At 47.2% G+C, this 17,580-nt stretch overlaps 1 gene segment (V, D, J or C); it reads right to left on the bottom strand.

Moving 5' to 3' along the window:
• Positions 1-1,735: 1,735 nt before the first annotated feature.
• Positions 1,736-7,441, bottom strand: LOC146342882 (Ig heavy chain V region PJ14-like). The segment is given in 2 exon segments: positions 1,736-2,318; positions 7,368-7,441. Coding segments are annotated over 2 exon segments (360 nt in total).
• Between the last annotated feature and the right edge of the window lie 10,139 nt (positions 7,442-17,580).

The raw sequence follows: 17,580 nt of genomic DNA, 5'->3' as shown, positions 1-17,580 counted from the left end.
GACGTGTTTTGGCTGGAAGTAATTACTGCACGTCTCAGGGCAGGGGAAAAAATACATAAATATCTATATGTAAATATCTATACGTAAAATTCTCGGAGCAGAAAAAAAAAAGAGGAGAATTCTAGGGCTTGTGAATGATGGTACTGAGCACTGGCCACAAACTGCAGAAGTCAAGCGGCACGGAAGGTACACAATTTGGACATCCCTAGCCACTGTGGCCGTCACTGGCTAGGGGTGGACGAAAGTCACTTACCTGTCCTCGAAGGACATTTGCGGTGGGGGGGAGGAGCTTCGCTGCTCCCCCCGCGAAGTTCCGGCCGGGGGGGGGGAGGCTTCCCGCCTCGGCCCGGCCGAACGTGAAAGTTAAAAACAAAAAACAAAACGCCCCCTGATAGGCTACGTGACGATTCACGTAGCCTATCACGGCTAGATCTGCAAAGTCAGCTGTGATAGGCTACATCAATCGTCACGTAGCCTATCACGGGTGACTTTAAAAAAAAAAAAAGTGCGTACGCTAATTCGCGTTCCTTATTTAGTCGCATTGCCCTTATTTTCGCCGTAGTCTACATAAACATTTACGTAGACTACAGCGACCAAATAAGGAACGGGAATGGTGGCTCCCTATGGGGGCCGCCTTTATCCGTACACACTTTTTTTTTTTAAAGTCACCCGTGATAGGCTACGTGACGATTGACGTAGCCTATCACGGCTGACTTTGCAAATCTAGCCATGATAGGCTACGTTAATCATCACGTAGCCTATCAGGGGACTTTTTTTTTTTTCTTTCATTGCAATGGCAGCGGCGGCAGCCGGTCGAAAGACCGGCTGCCGCTCCCGCCCCGCTCGAACACCCGCCGAACCGCCGGCCGGACCCGCCGCCAGGAGGGACATTCGGCGAAGGTAAGTCCTGTCCCAGGGGGGGTGCGGGGGGCGGGGGGGCTTCGGAGGATTTCTCCCTGAAACTTGTTCAGGGGGCCGAACACGTTGGCGCTCGGCCCCCCGAAGTTTCGGGGAGAAATTCTCCGCCAACCCTATCACTGGCAGGGAAAAGGATGAGCCGGCTGCGCTGGAGCCAGCTGCCGCTGCGAGTGTGGACATGAGAAAGGCGCGGCAAGTGCTGGCCACCGCCGGCGGCGGCAGGGGCCAGCCGAAGCCAGCCACAACTGCGGCGCAGGGCAGAGGGCGCAGCTGCACAAAAGTACAGCAAACGCCAGGGGGCGCCGGCCGAGACCTGCAGGGCCGCCAGACACGTCCCCCATGGCAGGAGAGCTAGCGGAGGCGTGGGAGAGAGGCGAGGGGTGCATGCACCGCCGAAGTGAGGGCCGGCACCCCTGGCGGAGCGGCAAGTGCTGGTGGCCAGAAGGACCGGGCAAGCCGGCTGAGCGTGGCATCTGACACGTCCCACGGAGGTGGAGGCGCTGAGGAAAGTAGGAGAGGCAAGCTGAGCACTGCCAGCCACTCCTTGCGTGAGGGGGCCACAGGGGGTGCTCTGAGGACTGGCAGCCACGTCATCTCTCCCCATCTGCCTGCAACATCACTCCCCATTAGCCAGACGAGTTGGTGTGGGGTTGGGGCATTTTCAAGCTGTTGAGGACAAACCCGTGAATGCCTCGTGCCTCCTTTCAGGAAGTGAAGTTTTTTTTTCCTGCCTCCCCAACACTTTCCTTACTGTGTCTCTCTCACAGTAATACATGACCGTGTCTTCGGACGCCAGGGCACTCAGTTGCAGGAAGTTGCATCAAGACTGTATTGCCTGGGAAGAAGCATTCAGAACTTTCAAAAATGACGCTGTCTAAAAACTTTGAGGATTCCAGGATGCATTTCTCTGTTTCCAGTTCTACCTTTCACACCACCAAGAATGTAGCACCATGAACTGTGTGACTCTGTGCCTGAGGAAAGAAACGGGGACCAATGATCTCATCTCAAGCTGCTGCACACAAACCCATGGATGACTCATGCCTCTTTTCAGGAAGAGACGTTTTTGTACTGCCTCCCCTACACTTTCCTCACTGTGTCTCTCGTACAGTAATACATGGCCGTGTCTTCTGACAACAGGGCACTCAGTTGCAGGAACACCTGGCTTGTCGAGGTGTCTCTCGTGATGGTGATCCGATTTCGGAGGGCACTGTTGTAGTAAGTGTTTCCATTGCCCCAGATACCTCCAGCCCACTCCAGTCCCTTTGCGGGAGGCTGACGGACCCAGTTCACTCCATAGCTTGTGAGCGAAAATCCAGATACCTTGCAGGTCAGGCGGAGGGTCTCCCCTGGCCTCTTCACACCCCCACCAGACTCTGTGAGGGTAATTTGGGAGGTAATGTCTGCACAGACAGAAAAAGACCATTAAGGATGACAACAATTAAAAGAAGAAGAAGAAACATGGGAAAAATACAGGGAACCATCATTGAAATGTGTACAGAAGGGAGATGGGAGTTTTTCTTACATGCAGGGAAGGTCAATAGGAAACTGATCACCAGCCTGAGGTCCATGCCTGATCGTTGCCACCAACTGCAAGGGCCTGACAGTGAGTGGAATTCTACAGAGGCTTTTGAATTATCCACCCCTGGCCTGTAACTTCCCTTTAAAGAAGACCATGCTAGAAACATTTGCATAATGCCAGACATGCTACGAATATAGGACAGAGTCTCAAATGCACAAGTTTGGGTGAGAAAAGCAGTCCCAAAATACCAGCTTGTGCCCATAACATAATCTTCTCAGTTTCCCTGCCCTCTACACTGGGAAGTTTTTTTTTATTATTATTCTTGTATAAAGTTGCGGAGATATGTGTGTCTCTGTGTTGTGCTGTTTGCTTAAGATCCTATGGAAATGGTTTTTATACAGTATATAACGTATTTTGAGGTTTTTAAACTTTGTAAACAACCCAGACAGCTTTGGTTATTGTGCAGTGTGGAAATGTAATAAAGGAATGAAATGAATTCAAAAGAAGTATAATCCATGGAATGTGTGTGTGTGTGTCTGTGTGTGTGTATGTGTATGCACAATGTCAATGGCTTTAGGTTTTCAGGCAAACACTCGAAGAGGACCTAGATATTGCATTGTACATAGGCTACGTAAGAATTTATGTAGCCTATCACAGTAATTATTTGTACCCTTGCATGAAACGATTCCTGAATACAAGAATACGCACATTTGTTCAACTGGCATCTGGAATTGCCTTTTTCCTGGTTGTGGCACAAGGTGTTAGGAGGATACTAACAGCATAGGAGAGCTTCTCAACTGTTCCATGTACAAATCCAAGGGGCAGCAGGGAAAGGGTGTGTGTGAGGGATCACAGTGTGTGCCATCCTGCTGTTTGCCTCCCTCTTCTGCTCAGCTGGATGGCCTTGGAAATGGAGTGCTCAACAGCTGTCCCAGGCCCTGATCTGCAGGGGATGGGGAGGCAATCAGCTGAGGAGCACGGAGGAGGACATGCGGGTCACACCGTATGCTCTGTGTTTCCCTGTGTTTGCCTGTGTGAGGGGGGAGGTGTCTGACTGTGTGGGTGGGTTGATGTCACAGAGAAAGAGGAGGAAAGTGAGGGTTTATTTCTGAAACAGTTTTTTCTATGCCCCCCAACCCTGCCATTTTCACTTCTTGAATTTGCCTTTTCTGTGCAGTAGGGGCTGCTGCTGGAGCAAAAGAATGTAATCTCAGGGAGATGTGCCCCCCCCATGGATGTCTCCCCTGCTTTGTATTCATGGTATTAAAGTCATTGCAGTTCCCTCTATTATTCTAAAGACTTGTTTGTGAAGCCAAGAAATCTGGCTTAAAGGAAGTCCTTTGATTTCATGTATGGCCCAAACCTCAATCGCCAAACCTTGGCTTTCCACTCATTATTTTAAAGTGACTTTGGGCACTTCAGTTTGCCCATTCTGCAGTGCCCAGCTCCTCTAGCAGAGACATGTGGGTTCAGAGATGAGTGCATTTGTATTATTTTCTGGGTCAGGGATACAACCCCAACCTTTGTTTCAGACTCATGATCTTTCAGTTACCTTGCCTCAGTTGGCCCGTTCTCTGTAACGGGTTCTTTTTGTGGAGAAAAACCTTGGACCCCACCTAACATTCATTGCACTGCCTTCTAACCCAGGTGCCCAGATGTGGGCCAGGCACCACTGCACGCTCTCATGCACATGCGCACGCACACGCACACACACTGATCGATGTGGTTGGAGCCATGGACTCCCACAGGAATGAACTGTTGCCACAATTTCCTTGAATGGCCTTCTTGTTCAACCGAACAAAAGCTAAAGCCAGATTAAGGGTTAACTAAGGTGCCTCTCTCCATTGAACATACAATTCCTAGACATCTGCTATCTCCGGTCAATTGAGTTTCCACTACTGTTTACTTCGACCACTTGTGGTTTCCTCTACTTTCAGTTTCCGAGCATTTTCTACTTCATCTCTATACAATGGAACATGATTGCCACCTTCAGGATTTATCCCCCTATGCTCAGACAACAGAAGGCCTTACCCTTATGATCATTTTTTAAATTACCCCAAACTGGCTTCATATCACTGTGTCTCAGTCTTGCACTGGAGTAGTCGGCTGTGTCTTCTGACTGCCCGTTACTGCATATCGGTCTTTATTTCATTTCATTTATGGCATATTTATACTGCCCAATAGCCAAAGCTCTCAAGGCTGTTAACAAAAATTAAAAACCTTGAATATACAATATCATATATACTATAAATAGCATTTTGTTGTTGTTCAGTCGTTAAGTCATGTCCGACTCTTCATGACCCCATGGACCATAGCATGCCAGGCCTTCCTGTCCTCCGCTCTCTCCTGGAGTGTGCTCAAGTTCATATTCATTGCATTGGTGATGCTATCTAGCCATTTCATCCTCTGCCATCCCCTTCTCCTTTTGCCTTCAATCTTTCCCACCATCAGCATCTTTTCCAGGGAGTTTTCTCATCGCATTAGGTGGCCAAAATATTGGAGCTTCAGCTTCAGTATCTGTCCTTACAATGAGCACTCAGGGTTGATTTCCTTTAGGATGGACTGATTTGACCTCCTTGCAGTCCAGGGGCTCGTAAGAGTCTTCTCCAGCACCACAGTTCGAAGGCATCAATACTTCGGCGCTCAGCCTTCCTTATAGTCCAGCTCTCACAGCCATACGTTGCTACTGGAAAAACCATAGCTTTGATTATCCAAATCGTTGTTGGCAAGGTGATGTCTCTGCTTCTTACTATGCTGTCTATGTTTGCCATAGCTTTCCTCCAAAGGAGCAAGCGTCTTTTAATTTCATGGCTACAGTCACCATCTGCGGTGATCTTGGAGCCCAAGAAAATAAAATCTGTCACTGCTTCAATTTCTTCCCCTTCTATTTGCGAGGAAGTGATGGGGCCAGATGACATGATCTTAGTTGTTTTAATGTAGAGTTTCAAACCAGCTTTTGCACTCTCCACTTTCACCCTCAACAAGAGGCTCTTGAGATCCTCTTTGCTTTCTGCCATTAGGGTGGTATCATCTGCGGATCTGAGGTTGTTGATAATTCTCCTGGCAGTCTTAATTCCACCGGTGATTCATCCAACCTGGCATTTCTCATGATGTACTCTGCATATAAATTAAATAAGCAGGGTGACAATATACAGCCTTGTCATACTCCTTTCCCAATTTGGAACCAATTGGTTGTTCCATGTCCGGTTCTTACTGTTGCTTCTTGACCCTTGTACAAGTTTCTCAGGAGACAGGTAAAGTGGTCTGGTACTCCCACCTCTTGAAGAATTTGCCACAGTTTGTTGTGATCCACACAGTCAAAGGCTTTAGCATAGTCAATGAAGCAGAAAGAGACATTTTTCTGGAATTCTCTAGGGGTGGACGAAAGTCACCTACCTGTCCTCGAAGGACGTTCGCGGTGGGGGGGAGGCGCTTCGCTGGTCCCCCCGCGAAGTTCAGGCTGGGGGGGGAGGCTTCCCGCCTCGCCTGGCCGAAATTCAGGCCGGGGAGGAGGCGCCTCGCCTCGCCTGGCCGCGAACGTGAAAGTTAAAAAAAAACAAAACAAAACGCCCCCTGATAGGCTATGTGACGATTCACGTAGCCTATCACGGTTAGATCTGCAAAGTCAGCCATGATAGGCTACATCAATCGTCACGTAGCCTATCACAGGTGACTTAAAAAAAAAAAAGCGCGTACGCTAATGGCGGCCCCCATAGGGAGCTGCCATTCGCGTTCCTTATTTAGTCGCTGTAGTCTACGTAAATCTTTACGTAGACTACAGCGACCAAATAAGGAACGGGAATGGCGGCTCCCTATGGGGGCTGCCATTATCCGTACACACTTTTTTTTTTTTTTAAAGTCACCCGTGATAGGCTACGTGATGATTGACGTAGCCTATCATGGCTGACTTTGCAATTCTAGCCGTGATAGGCTACGTGAATCATCACGTAGCCTATCAGGGGGCGTTTTTTTTTTTTTTCATTGCAATGGCGGCGGCGGCAGCTGGTCGAAAGACCGGCTGCCGCTCCTGCCTCGCTTGGACACCCGCTGAACCGCCGGCCAGACCAGCCACCGGGAGGGACATTCAGTGAAGGTAAGTCCCATCCCGGGGGGTGGGCGGGGGGCGGGGGGGTGCAGAGGATTTCTCCCCAAAACTTGTTCGGGGGGCCGAACACGTTGGCGCTCGGCCCCCCGAAGTTTCGGGGAGAAATTCTCCACCATCCCTAGAATTCTCTTGCTTTCTCCATGATCCAGCGAATGTTGGCGATTTGATCTCTAGTTCCTCTGCCTCTTCGGAACCCAGCTTGTACATTTGGTAGTTCTCGGTTTACATACTGCTGAAGCCTAGCTTGTAGGATTATAAATAGCATTTACATAGAAACATATGAACAGACAGCACACACACATCTATGTATCTCTTTCTGTATCTCTATATCTAGGTCAAGAGATAAGTGTAAAGCCGCACAACAGCAAAGAAACAATGTGGCTTGTTTAACGGAAGCCATTAAACATCCACCATGCATTACATTCAGCCCCCCCCCCCCACTTCCGTCAAGTGTTAGTTCAGGCTGCACATAAAGAAGATGTTTGACAATCAGGGATATGCACTTCCGCTAATGTGATTTATTGATTGAATATAAAAACGGGGAAAAAAGAAATAAGGATGTCATATGCAATATGTTGGGCAAAACAACAACAGACCTAGCAGCAAAATTCCGTAGCTGTGATTCAACAAAAACTAGAGCAGCCTTTTGAAGACATTCCAGCTCTCCTGCACATTGTCTCTCTGAGGTACAACTGCTTCCAAGAGAACAAACAAAAGACACTGGCTTGCTTGACAAAAGGGAAACCCTCTGGATCTACAGACTCAGAGTCCTTAGTCCAATGGCCTTAATCCAGCGGACAATAGTAAGCATTTTACCAATCGTACCTCTGTGTTCTCCGAAGGAATTGACATCTCCAGGCATCCCAGACTGACACTCCTGGTATCCCTTTAACAGCCCAGCTCCTGATGATGGAGGAAGCCAACACTTTTAGCTCAAAGCATATGTTTCAAAAACTATTCTGTTCTTAATCTCTTTTACGTATGATCTCATTATCTATATCTGTATCTGTATCTATATCCACCATCTATCTATCAGCAATTTTAAATGATCAGCACTAGGAACATCCAGGACCTGATTGGAACCTCCACCGCCCTGCCTCTGACAGCCATCCAGCTCCAAGGTCCCGGTGAGGCTGGAACTCACTATAACGTAGGACATCACACCATATCCGTCTTGCCTAAATGACATGCTCCACGCATTTTGGAACTTGAGTGAACAACATGAAAAGCACTAAACACAACATTTAAACAGAAAATTGATTTTGGGGTAGTGGTGGTAGTGCAGTGTGGGTGGGGTGGCTTAAAAGAACACGCAGACACGTATATATGCGCGTGCACACACACACACTTTTGGATCCATAGCAATGAAACATACATAAAACAGCGGGATGTTTACAATCATTTGCATATCTTTCCTGAGGGGTGCAACTGCGTATCCTTTGGATTAAAATCAACCACCAAAAATCTTACTAATCCTAGTATCGTAATATTGATAATATTAATAATGATAATTAAAAAGAAAAGAATTATAAATGATAAAAAGAAGGAAAAAATACAACAATCACTAATGTATCTTGTACAATCTATATTTTAGATAGTATCATTTCCAAATATATCAATGAATGTCCACGTTTCTATACACCCTCAGACAGTAGATTTAAGTACAGTATATTTGTTGTTGTTCAGTCGTTCAGTCGTGTCCGACTCTTCGTGACCCCATGGACCATAGCACGCCAGGCCTTCCTGTCCTGCGCTTTCTCCCGGAGCGTGCTCAAGTCCATATTCATTGCATCCGTGATGCTATCTAGCCATCTCATCCTCTGCCGTCCCCTTCTCCTTTTGCCTTCAGTCTTTCCCAGCATCAGGGTCTTTTCCAGGGAGTTTTCTCTTCGCATTAGGTGGCCAAAATATTGGAGCTTCAGCTTCATTATCTGTCCTTCCAATGAGCACTCAGGGTTGATTTCCTTTAGGATGGACTGATTTGACCTCCTTGCAGTCCAGGGCACTCGTAAGAGTCTTCTCCAGCACCACAGTTCGAAAGCATCAATTCTTCAGCGCTCAGCCTTCCTTATAGTCCAGCTCTCACAGCCATACATTACTACTGGGAAAACCATAGCTTTGATTAGACGGACCTTTGTCGGCAAGGTGATGTCTCTGCTTCTTACTATGCTGTCTAGGTTTGCCATAGCTTTCCTCCCAAGGAGCAAGCGTCTTTTAATTTCATGGCTACAGTCACCGTCTGCGGTGATCTTGGAGCCCAAGAAAGTAAAATCTGTCACTGCTTCCATTTCTTCCCCTTCTATATGCCAGGAAGTGATAGGGCCAGATGACATGATCTTAGTTGTTTTAATGTAGAGTTTCAAACCAGCTTTTGCACTCTCCTCTTTCACCCTCAACAAGAGGCTCTTGAGATACTCTTCGCTTTCTGCCATTAGGGTGGTATCGTCTGCATATCAGAGGTTGTTGATAATTCTCCCGGCAATCTTAATTCTGACCTCTGATTCATCCATCCCGGCATTTCTCATGATGTACTCTGCATATAAGTTAAATAAGCAGGGTGACAATATGCAGCCTTGTCGTACTCCTTTCCCAATTTTGAACCAATCGGTTGTTCCATGTCTGGTTCTTACTGTTGCTTCTTGACCCTCTTACAGGTTTCTCAGGAGACAGGTAAGGTGGTCTGGTACTCCCATCACTTTAAGAATTTGCCACAGTTTGTTATGGACCTCCGTCCATAGTTCCTCAGGCACTCTGTCTATCAGGTCTAATCCCTGAAATCTATTCCTCACCTCCACTGTATATTCATCAGGGATATGATTTAGGTCATACCTGATTGGTTTAGTGGGTTTCCCTACGTTCTTCAATTTAAGCCGAAATTTTGCAAGAAGCAGCTCATGATCTGAGCCACAGTCAGCTCCAGGTCTTGTTTTTACTGACTGTATGGAGCTTCTCCATCTTTGGCTGCAAAGGACATAATCAATCTGATTTCGATATTGACCATCTGGTGACGTCCATGTGTAGACTCGCCTCTTGTGCTGTTGGAAAAGAGTGTTTGCTATGATCAGCATGTTCTCTTGGCAAAACTCTATTAGCTTTTGTCCTGCTTCATTTTGTACACCAAGGCCATGCCTGCCTGTTATCCCGGTGATTTCTTGACTTCCTACTTTAGCATTCCAATCCCCTATGATGAAGAGGACATCTTTTTTTGGTGTTAGTTCTAGAAGGTGTTGTAGGTCTTCATAGAACCGATCAACCTCAGCTTCTTCGGCCTCAGTGGTTGGGGCATAGACTTGAATTACTGTTATGTTGAATGGTTTGCCTTGGATTCGTACTGAGATCATTCTATCATTTTTAAGATTGTACCCCAGTACTGCTTTTCCCACCCTTTTGTTGACTATGAGTGCTACTCCATTTCTTCTAAGGGATTCTTGCCCATAATAGTAGATATGATGGTCACCTGAATTAAATTCGCCCATGCCTGTCCATTTGAGTTCGCTGATTCCCAAGATGTCGATGTTCAATCTTGCCATCTCATGTTTGACCACCTCCAGCTTACCTTGATTCATTGATCTGACATTCCAGGTTCCTAAACAATATTGTTCTTTACAGCATCGGATTTTCTTTTCACCACCAGACACATCCACAGCTGAGTGTCCTTTCGGGTTTGGCCCAGCCGCTTCACTCTTTCTGGCGCTACTTGGAAATACCCTCTGCTCTTCCCCAGTAGCATATTGGACACCTTCCGACCTGAGGGGCTCATCTTCCGGCGTCATATCTTTTAGCCTTGTGATACATTCCATGGGGTTTTCTTGGCAAGAATACTGGAGTGGGTTGCCATTTCCTTCTCCAGTGGACCACATTTTGTCACTCTCTGCCATGACCTGTCCGTCTTGGGTGGCCCTGCACGGCATAGCTTATGGCTTCACCGAGTTACGCAAGCCCCTTCGCCACAACAAGGCAGTGATCCATGAAGGGGAGTCTATCATGACTAGGTTAAAAAAAAAAAAAAGACGACGTGATAGGCTACGTAAATATTTACCTAGCCTATCATGGCTGGGTGGGTTAAAAAAAAATGGCGGTGGCTACAGCCATCGCTATTTGCGTTCCTTATTTTTGCCCTCTTAATCTACGTAAATATTTACGTAGACTATGACGGCGAAAATCAAGGAGAACACAAATAGCGTAGCGGGCACTATTTGCGTCCCTTTTTGATTCCCTGTTTTAGCCTACATAAATACACACTGCTACTTGCACTATTTATGGCCGCCGTTTTGTGCAAATTGCGATTTCCATAGTTATACCCACAAATTTGGAGGGTATGACTCTTCTTCTTCTTGACATTTGTATACCACCCCATAGCCGAAGCTCTCTGGGCAGTTTACAAAAGTTAAAATGGTAAAATACAATATACAGAGTTTTAAAACTATTTACATAAAAGCATACAGACAATACGTACAAACAACATATATCTAAAAATGACCTTTGAACTAGAAACATTTTTTAAAAAATCCAAAAATAAAAAAAGACAATTTAAAAACACTATACAAAAGTCAGCAAAAGGAACAAGAGTCCAAAAAAGGGAAGGCCTGCTGGAATAATAGTCTTTAATGCCCGCTTAAAAGCCTTCAAAGAGGTCAGCAGGTGCGTTTCAACCAGCAGGTCATTCCACAACTGAGGGGCAGCAAAGGAGAGGGTCCTCTGGTTGTGGCTGCCAACCTCACATTAGGCAGCCGCAGCGGATACCCCTCGGAGGACGTTAGGTGGCCAACTGAGATGCAGGGTGGAGGGCTGGAGGGTTTGAACTTTATTCTTCTCCTTGAATACATGAAGGCTTGTATTAAAAATGTACAAACACAAAGGATCCAAATTGAATATTATTTCTGATAAAGAAGGGAACTCAGCATTCCTGGAATCTCAGCTCAGACATTGAAATGAGACATTTCCTGCTTGCTGGGTTTTATATGGTATTGCTGCCTCTTGTTAGAACAGCAATTTAGCAGCAAAAGGCAAAGCAGAATGAGTGTATACTAGTCCACACGCACACACAAGGTTCTCTCAATAAAAAGAGACCACACCTTCCTTTAAGTGAAGGAAAAACAGTTAATTCACACCTCCTCGCATTGCCATACAGAGGCACTGCTTACAGTTTCAAAAGCAGGATTTGTACCTAGAGAACTCAGAGGGATCTGTGGGTGGGGTAGGACTCGGTGGCTTTTCAATAGCTCAGCCCCTGGACTCCGGCACACGCATCCCTCAGTTTGCCCGTGTCATTTCATGACATATCGGGCCAGCTCGTGGTTTTCTGCTAATGTTTATGTGTGTGTGTGTATGTATGTATGTATGCATATGTATGTATGTATGTATATATATATGTATATATATATGTGTGTGTGTGTGTGTGTGTGTGTATGTGCGTGTTTGTGTGTGTGTGTGAGTGTGTGTGTGTATATATATGTGTGTGTGTGTGAGTGTGAGTGTGTGTGTGTGTTCAGGGGGTAAACATGAGGAGGAGGAGGGAGGGGGAGGTGAGCGGATGCGGGAAGGTGGGGGGAGGGAGGTAGGTGAGCGCAGGAGGGGAAGGGAGTGTGCTTTGGTGAACAGGAACTCTCAGCCAGAACCATTGCCAGCAGTCTCCAATCAGAGAGAGTGGTGGAGGAAGGGGGTAGATATACAGAAGTGAGGAGAAGAGACACTCCGCTGTTTTGGAACTTTTTCCTGGAAAAACTCAGTTTTCACCTGCACATAGCACAGAAGGCACTGGGCCAATCTGCCTGAGTAATGGGGGTGTGATGCCCTCAAGGGGGGCTGGAAGGGGCCAAGGAGTCATGTGCTTGTGTGGAAACAGGGAGAAGCTACAGCTCTTTGCTTTGAGGTTTCTGTGGGAAACATCATATATAACGCCATGTAGCACAAAAAAAACCCACTTTGCAAAACTGTTTGAAATTGTGCAGGGGCTCTCCTCTCCAGGGGGGTCAAGAGGTCCCCAAATATCATCCCTCCATCCTAAAAACTAAAAACGTTCTGCCCAGTTGTGTTTTCCCATGCAAATCAATTGGAAGATGCCGAAAATGGGTGATCTGCATATCCATATCTTGCTTCGCTTTCCGATCCGAGTCAGAATAGAGTGGGTCCAAACCAGTTAGAGGGTGACAGGGGTCATTTCTGAGGATCCAAAGCAGCATCTGAAGTGGATTGGGGGGTCCATGCACAGCTCTGTTGCAGATGAGGTGGTAATATCCACAACAATTCCCTCATGAATGAAAAAGTGCACTTGAAAGAGGTGAGTTAATGCATTTTGCTGCCTAAGGTGAAGGACAAGCCGACTCCACTCCCATTCCACATACAGAAATTGAAAGGAGTGGCAGCTGAATCTTACCTTTAAGGTGGGGCTGGGTGACCTCCACCTTGCCTGAAGAGAACAGGATAGCTTATGGGGTCTGGGCAGGTTGCCTGGAATACAGAGCTGTGTTTCCCAGTGGAGGAGAATGGCCAGGTGGCTGCCTCTGCTACCCCGTCCACCCAACTGAGCACCTCCCACCAAAGCTGGCTGCCTTGCTCTGCCTTATGGTGGGGCTGGCCCTGTGTGTCACCAGTCAACAGGAGCACATGTGAACAACACTGAGACACCAATCAAAAAGAGAGCAGCAACCCAAGATGAAGAGGGAGAGGCTAACACATAGACACATTTTAATTCTGTCACAACTCAGAGGAGGAACACATGCTTTCCATGCAGACGGTCCAAAGATCAATCCACCAAAAAAGGGTAGCAGGTCGAAGAAAGAATTCCGCTTCTGGCTGCAGCTATGCAGAACTGTGTCGCAACTAGTCTGGACCTCAGCATGTGTGGGAGACATTAGTTACACTGAGGGAAACTGAAGAAAGCCTTTTGCTTCCCCCCTACTTGGGCGTTGCACTTTGAATACATGAGTACGCCTACTTTCAAAACAACAACTAGGTGGGGCGTTTGCATCAAGACTGTGTTGCCTGGGAAGAAGCATTCAGAGCTTGCAAAAATAACCCCATCAAAAATCTTGGGGGATCCCAGGATGCATTTCTCTGTTTCCAGTTCTACCTTTTGCACCACCAAGAATATAGCACCCTGAACTGTGTGCCTCTGTGCCTGAGGAAAGAAACAAGGACCAATGATCTCATCTCAAGCTGCTGCACACAAACCCATGGATGACTCATAGTCATGCCTCTTTTTCAGGAAGATAAGTTTTTGTTCTGCCTCTCCTAGGGGTGAACGAAAGTCACTTACCTTTTCTCGCAGCTTTTTCGCGGTGGGGGGGAGCGCTTCGCTGCTCCCCCCGCGAAGTTCAGGCCAGGGGGGGAGGCTTCCCACCTCGCCCGGCCGAAATTCAGGCCGGGGGGGGAGGCTTCCCGCCTCGCCCGGCCGAAATTCAGGCCGGGGAGGAGGGTTCCCGCCTCGCCCGGCCGCGAACACGAAAGTAAAAAAAAAAAGTCCCCTGATAGGCTACGTGACGATTCACGTAGCCTATCACGGCTAGATCTGCAAAGTCAGCCATGATAGGCTACGTGAATCGTCATGTAGCCTATCACGGGTGACTTAAAAAAAAAAAAAAAGCGCGTACGCGAATGGCGGCCCCCATAGGGAGCCGCCATTCGCGTTCCTTATTTAGTTGCTGTAGTCTACGTCAATGTTTACGTAGACTACGGCAAAAATAAGGGCAACGCAAATAGGTCTCCCCTGGGCTCTTCACTCCCCCACCAGACTCTGTGAGGGTAATTTGGGAGGAAATGTCTGCACAGACAGAAAAAGACCATTAAGGAGGACAAAAATTAAAAGAAGAAGAAACATGGGAGAAATACAGGGAACCTTCATTGAAATGTCTGCAGAAGGGAAATTGGAGTTCTTCTTACATACAGGGAAGGTCAATAGGAAACTGATCACCAGCCTGAGGTCCATGCCTGATTGTTGCCACCAACTGCAAGGGCCTGACAGTGAGTGGAATTCTATGGAGGCTTTTGAATTATCCACCCCTGTCCTGTAACTTCCCTTTAAAGAAGGCCACACTAGAAACATTTGCATAATGCCAGAAATGCTGCGAACATAGGACAGAGTCTCTAACTTCATAAGTACGGGTCAGAAAAGCAGTCCCACATGCCCAGCTTGTGCCCATAACATAATCATGCTCGGTTTCCCTGCCCTCTACAATGGGAAGTCTTTTTTTATTATTCTTGTTTAAAATTGCTGAGATATATGTGTGTCTCTGTGTTGTGCTGTTTGCTTAAGATCCTATGGAGATGATTTTTATACTGTATATATTGTATGTCGAGGTTTTTAAACTTTGTAAACAACCCAGACAGCTTTGGTTATTGTGCAGTGCGGAAATGTAATCAAGTAATGAAATGAATTCAAAAGAAGTATAATGCATGGAATGTGTGTGTGTGTGTGTGTGTGTGCGCGCACGCATGTGCGTGCGTGCACAATGTCAATGGTTTTAGATTTTCAGGTAAACACTTGAAGAGGCCCTAGATATTGCATTGTACCCTTGCACTAAATGATTCCTGAATACAAGAATCCACACATTGTTCAACCAGAATATGGAATTGCCTTTTTCCTGGTTGTGGCTCAAGGTGTGGAGTTCTGGGCAAGGAAAAAGTAAGAGGGATATCCACAAGGTTCTGTCCTCTTGGCCTCTAAATCAGGGGTGGGCAATCTTCAGCCCCTGAGGGTGGCATGTGGCACTAGTGGAGGTTCAGCGGGTAAAATGCCAGCATGGGACATGATTGGATCAGGAGGGAGGCTGGTTATGTGCTTCTCCTCTTTCCCACCCTTCTCTCTCTCTCTCTCTCTCTCTCTCAATCTCTCTCTGCCTGATTGGCAATGGGGAGCAGGGTGGGAGGTGCACAACGGGGCAGGTGCAGTTTGGTGCCTGGAACAGCTGAGAAGCATGTCAATAAGAGAGCTTCTCAGCTGTTCCATGTGCCAATTCAAGGGGCAGCTGGGAGAGGATGTGTGTGAAGGGATCACAGTGTGTGCCATCCTGCTGTTTGCCTCCATGTTCTGCTCAGCTGGATGGCCTTGGAAATGGAGTGCTCAACAGCTGTCCCAGGTGGGCCCTGATCTGCCGGGGAGGGGGAGGCAATCAGCTGAGGAGTACGGAGGAGGGGTCACACCGTATGCTATGTATTTCCCTGTGTTTGCCTGTTTGAGGGAGGAGGTGTCTGACTGCGTGGGTGGGTTGATGTCACAGAGAAAGAGGAGGAAAGTGAGGGTGTATTTCTGAATTAGTTTTTCCTATGCCCCCCAACCCTGCCATTTTCACTTCTTGAATTTGCCTTTTCCGTGCAGTAGGGCCTGCTGCTGGAGCAAAGAAAAATGTAATCTCAGGGAGATGTCCCCCCCCCATGGATCTCTCCCCTGCTTTGTATTCATGATATTAAAGTCATTGCAGTGCCCTCTATTATTCTAAAGGCTTGTTTATGAAGCAGAGAAATCTGGCTTATAGGAAGTCCTTTGATTCTTGTATGGCCCAGATCTCTATCCCCAAACCTTTGCTTTCCACTCATTATTTTAAAGTTACTTTAGGCACTTCAATTTGCCCTTTCTGCAGTGCCCAGCTCCCCTAGCAGACACATGTGGGTACAGAGATGAGTGCATTTGTATTATTTTCTGGGTCAGGGATACAACCCCAACCTTTGTTTCACACTCATGATCTTTCAATTACCTTGCCTCAGTTGGCCCGTTCTCTGTAATGGGTTCTTTTTGTGGAGAAGAACCTTTGACCCCACCTAACATTCATTGCACTGCCTTCTAACCCGGGTGCCCAGATGTGGACTAGGCACCACTGCACGCTCTCATGCACACACGCCCGCACACACACACACACACACACACACACACTAATTCATGGGGATGGAGCCATGAACTCCCACAGGAATGAACCATTGCCACAATTTCCTTGAATGGCCTTCTTGTTCAACCGTGCAAAAGCTAAAGTCAGATTAAGGGTTAACTTCTTCATACACTGATGTGCCTTGCTCCATTGAACATACAATTCCTAAACATCTGCTATCTGTGGTCCATTCGGTTTCCACTTCTGTTTTCTTCCACCACTTGTGGTTTCCACTACTTCCAGTTTCTGTGCATTTTCTACTTCATCCCCATACAGTGGAACATGATTGCCACCTTCAGGATTTATCCCCCTATGCTCAGACAACAGAAGGCCTTATAATTACAATCATTTTTTAATTACCCAAAACTGGTTTCACATCACTGTGTCTCTGACTTGCACTGTAGTAGTCGGCTGTGTCTTATTCAATATTCGATTGCCATTTTTTTTCAAACCACAGCGATCGCTGCAGAGGAAGACCGGCCCAGGGTAACGGCAGGCAGCTTGCAAAGTGTGGGAGGGGGTATTGAGTGGGGGATGGGCTCAATGGGAATGGCTCAGGGGCACAGGCACGGACTGTCTTTCAGACTCCAGGACTGAGTCGGGCACCTGCACCATCCCTACCAAAGAGTGGGCTTGGCCATTCAGTGGGAGTACATCACCCCGGGCTGTTCCGGGCACCCCTCTGCCAAGAACAGCCGGTTTCACTTCCCAGAGCATGTCCATTTTATCTGGATTATGTTCCAGCTTATACATCAAATCTGTTTCCAAACTGTCTAAAGACCCCTGTTCCAGAGCTCCACAGACACCCTGGGATTTGTGTGTGGAAGACAAAGGCTCCATCTTGTCCTCACCTCAGACAGCAAAATGTCTTGGGCTTGGCCTGGATCTCCCATCCACATGCTAGCTTTAGGGTTGTTGGAGGAATCTGTCCAGGGATGGAACTCAGCAAGCTTTTATCAGCTTGGACGCCTGGATGCCAGGTTGGTTCACGGTGAGGCGGCCCAACTCAATCTGCATCGAGTTGGTCCAGCCAGCAGTTTTTTCTGGTGGTTGTGATTTAGGTAAGTAGGAATGTGTGCAAATGGTGGGGCACAACTTGGGTGAGTGATACAAATTTTGGCCACCAGTTGCTTAAATTATGCCATTTGCAGCCAAAATGTGCATAAATCGGGCAAATT

This window comes from Heloderma suspectum, chromosome 6 (assembly GCF_057233095.1).
Source record: "Heloderma suspectum isolate Gila_16-S chromosome 6, 16-S_ref, whole genome shotgun sequence".
Taxonomy (NCBI): Eukaryota; Metazoa; Chordata; class Lepidosauria; order Squamata; family Helodermatidae; genus Heloderma; species Heloderma suspectum.
This window is presented reverse-complemented; position numbering and strand designations above follow the sequence as displayed.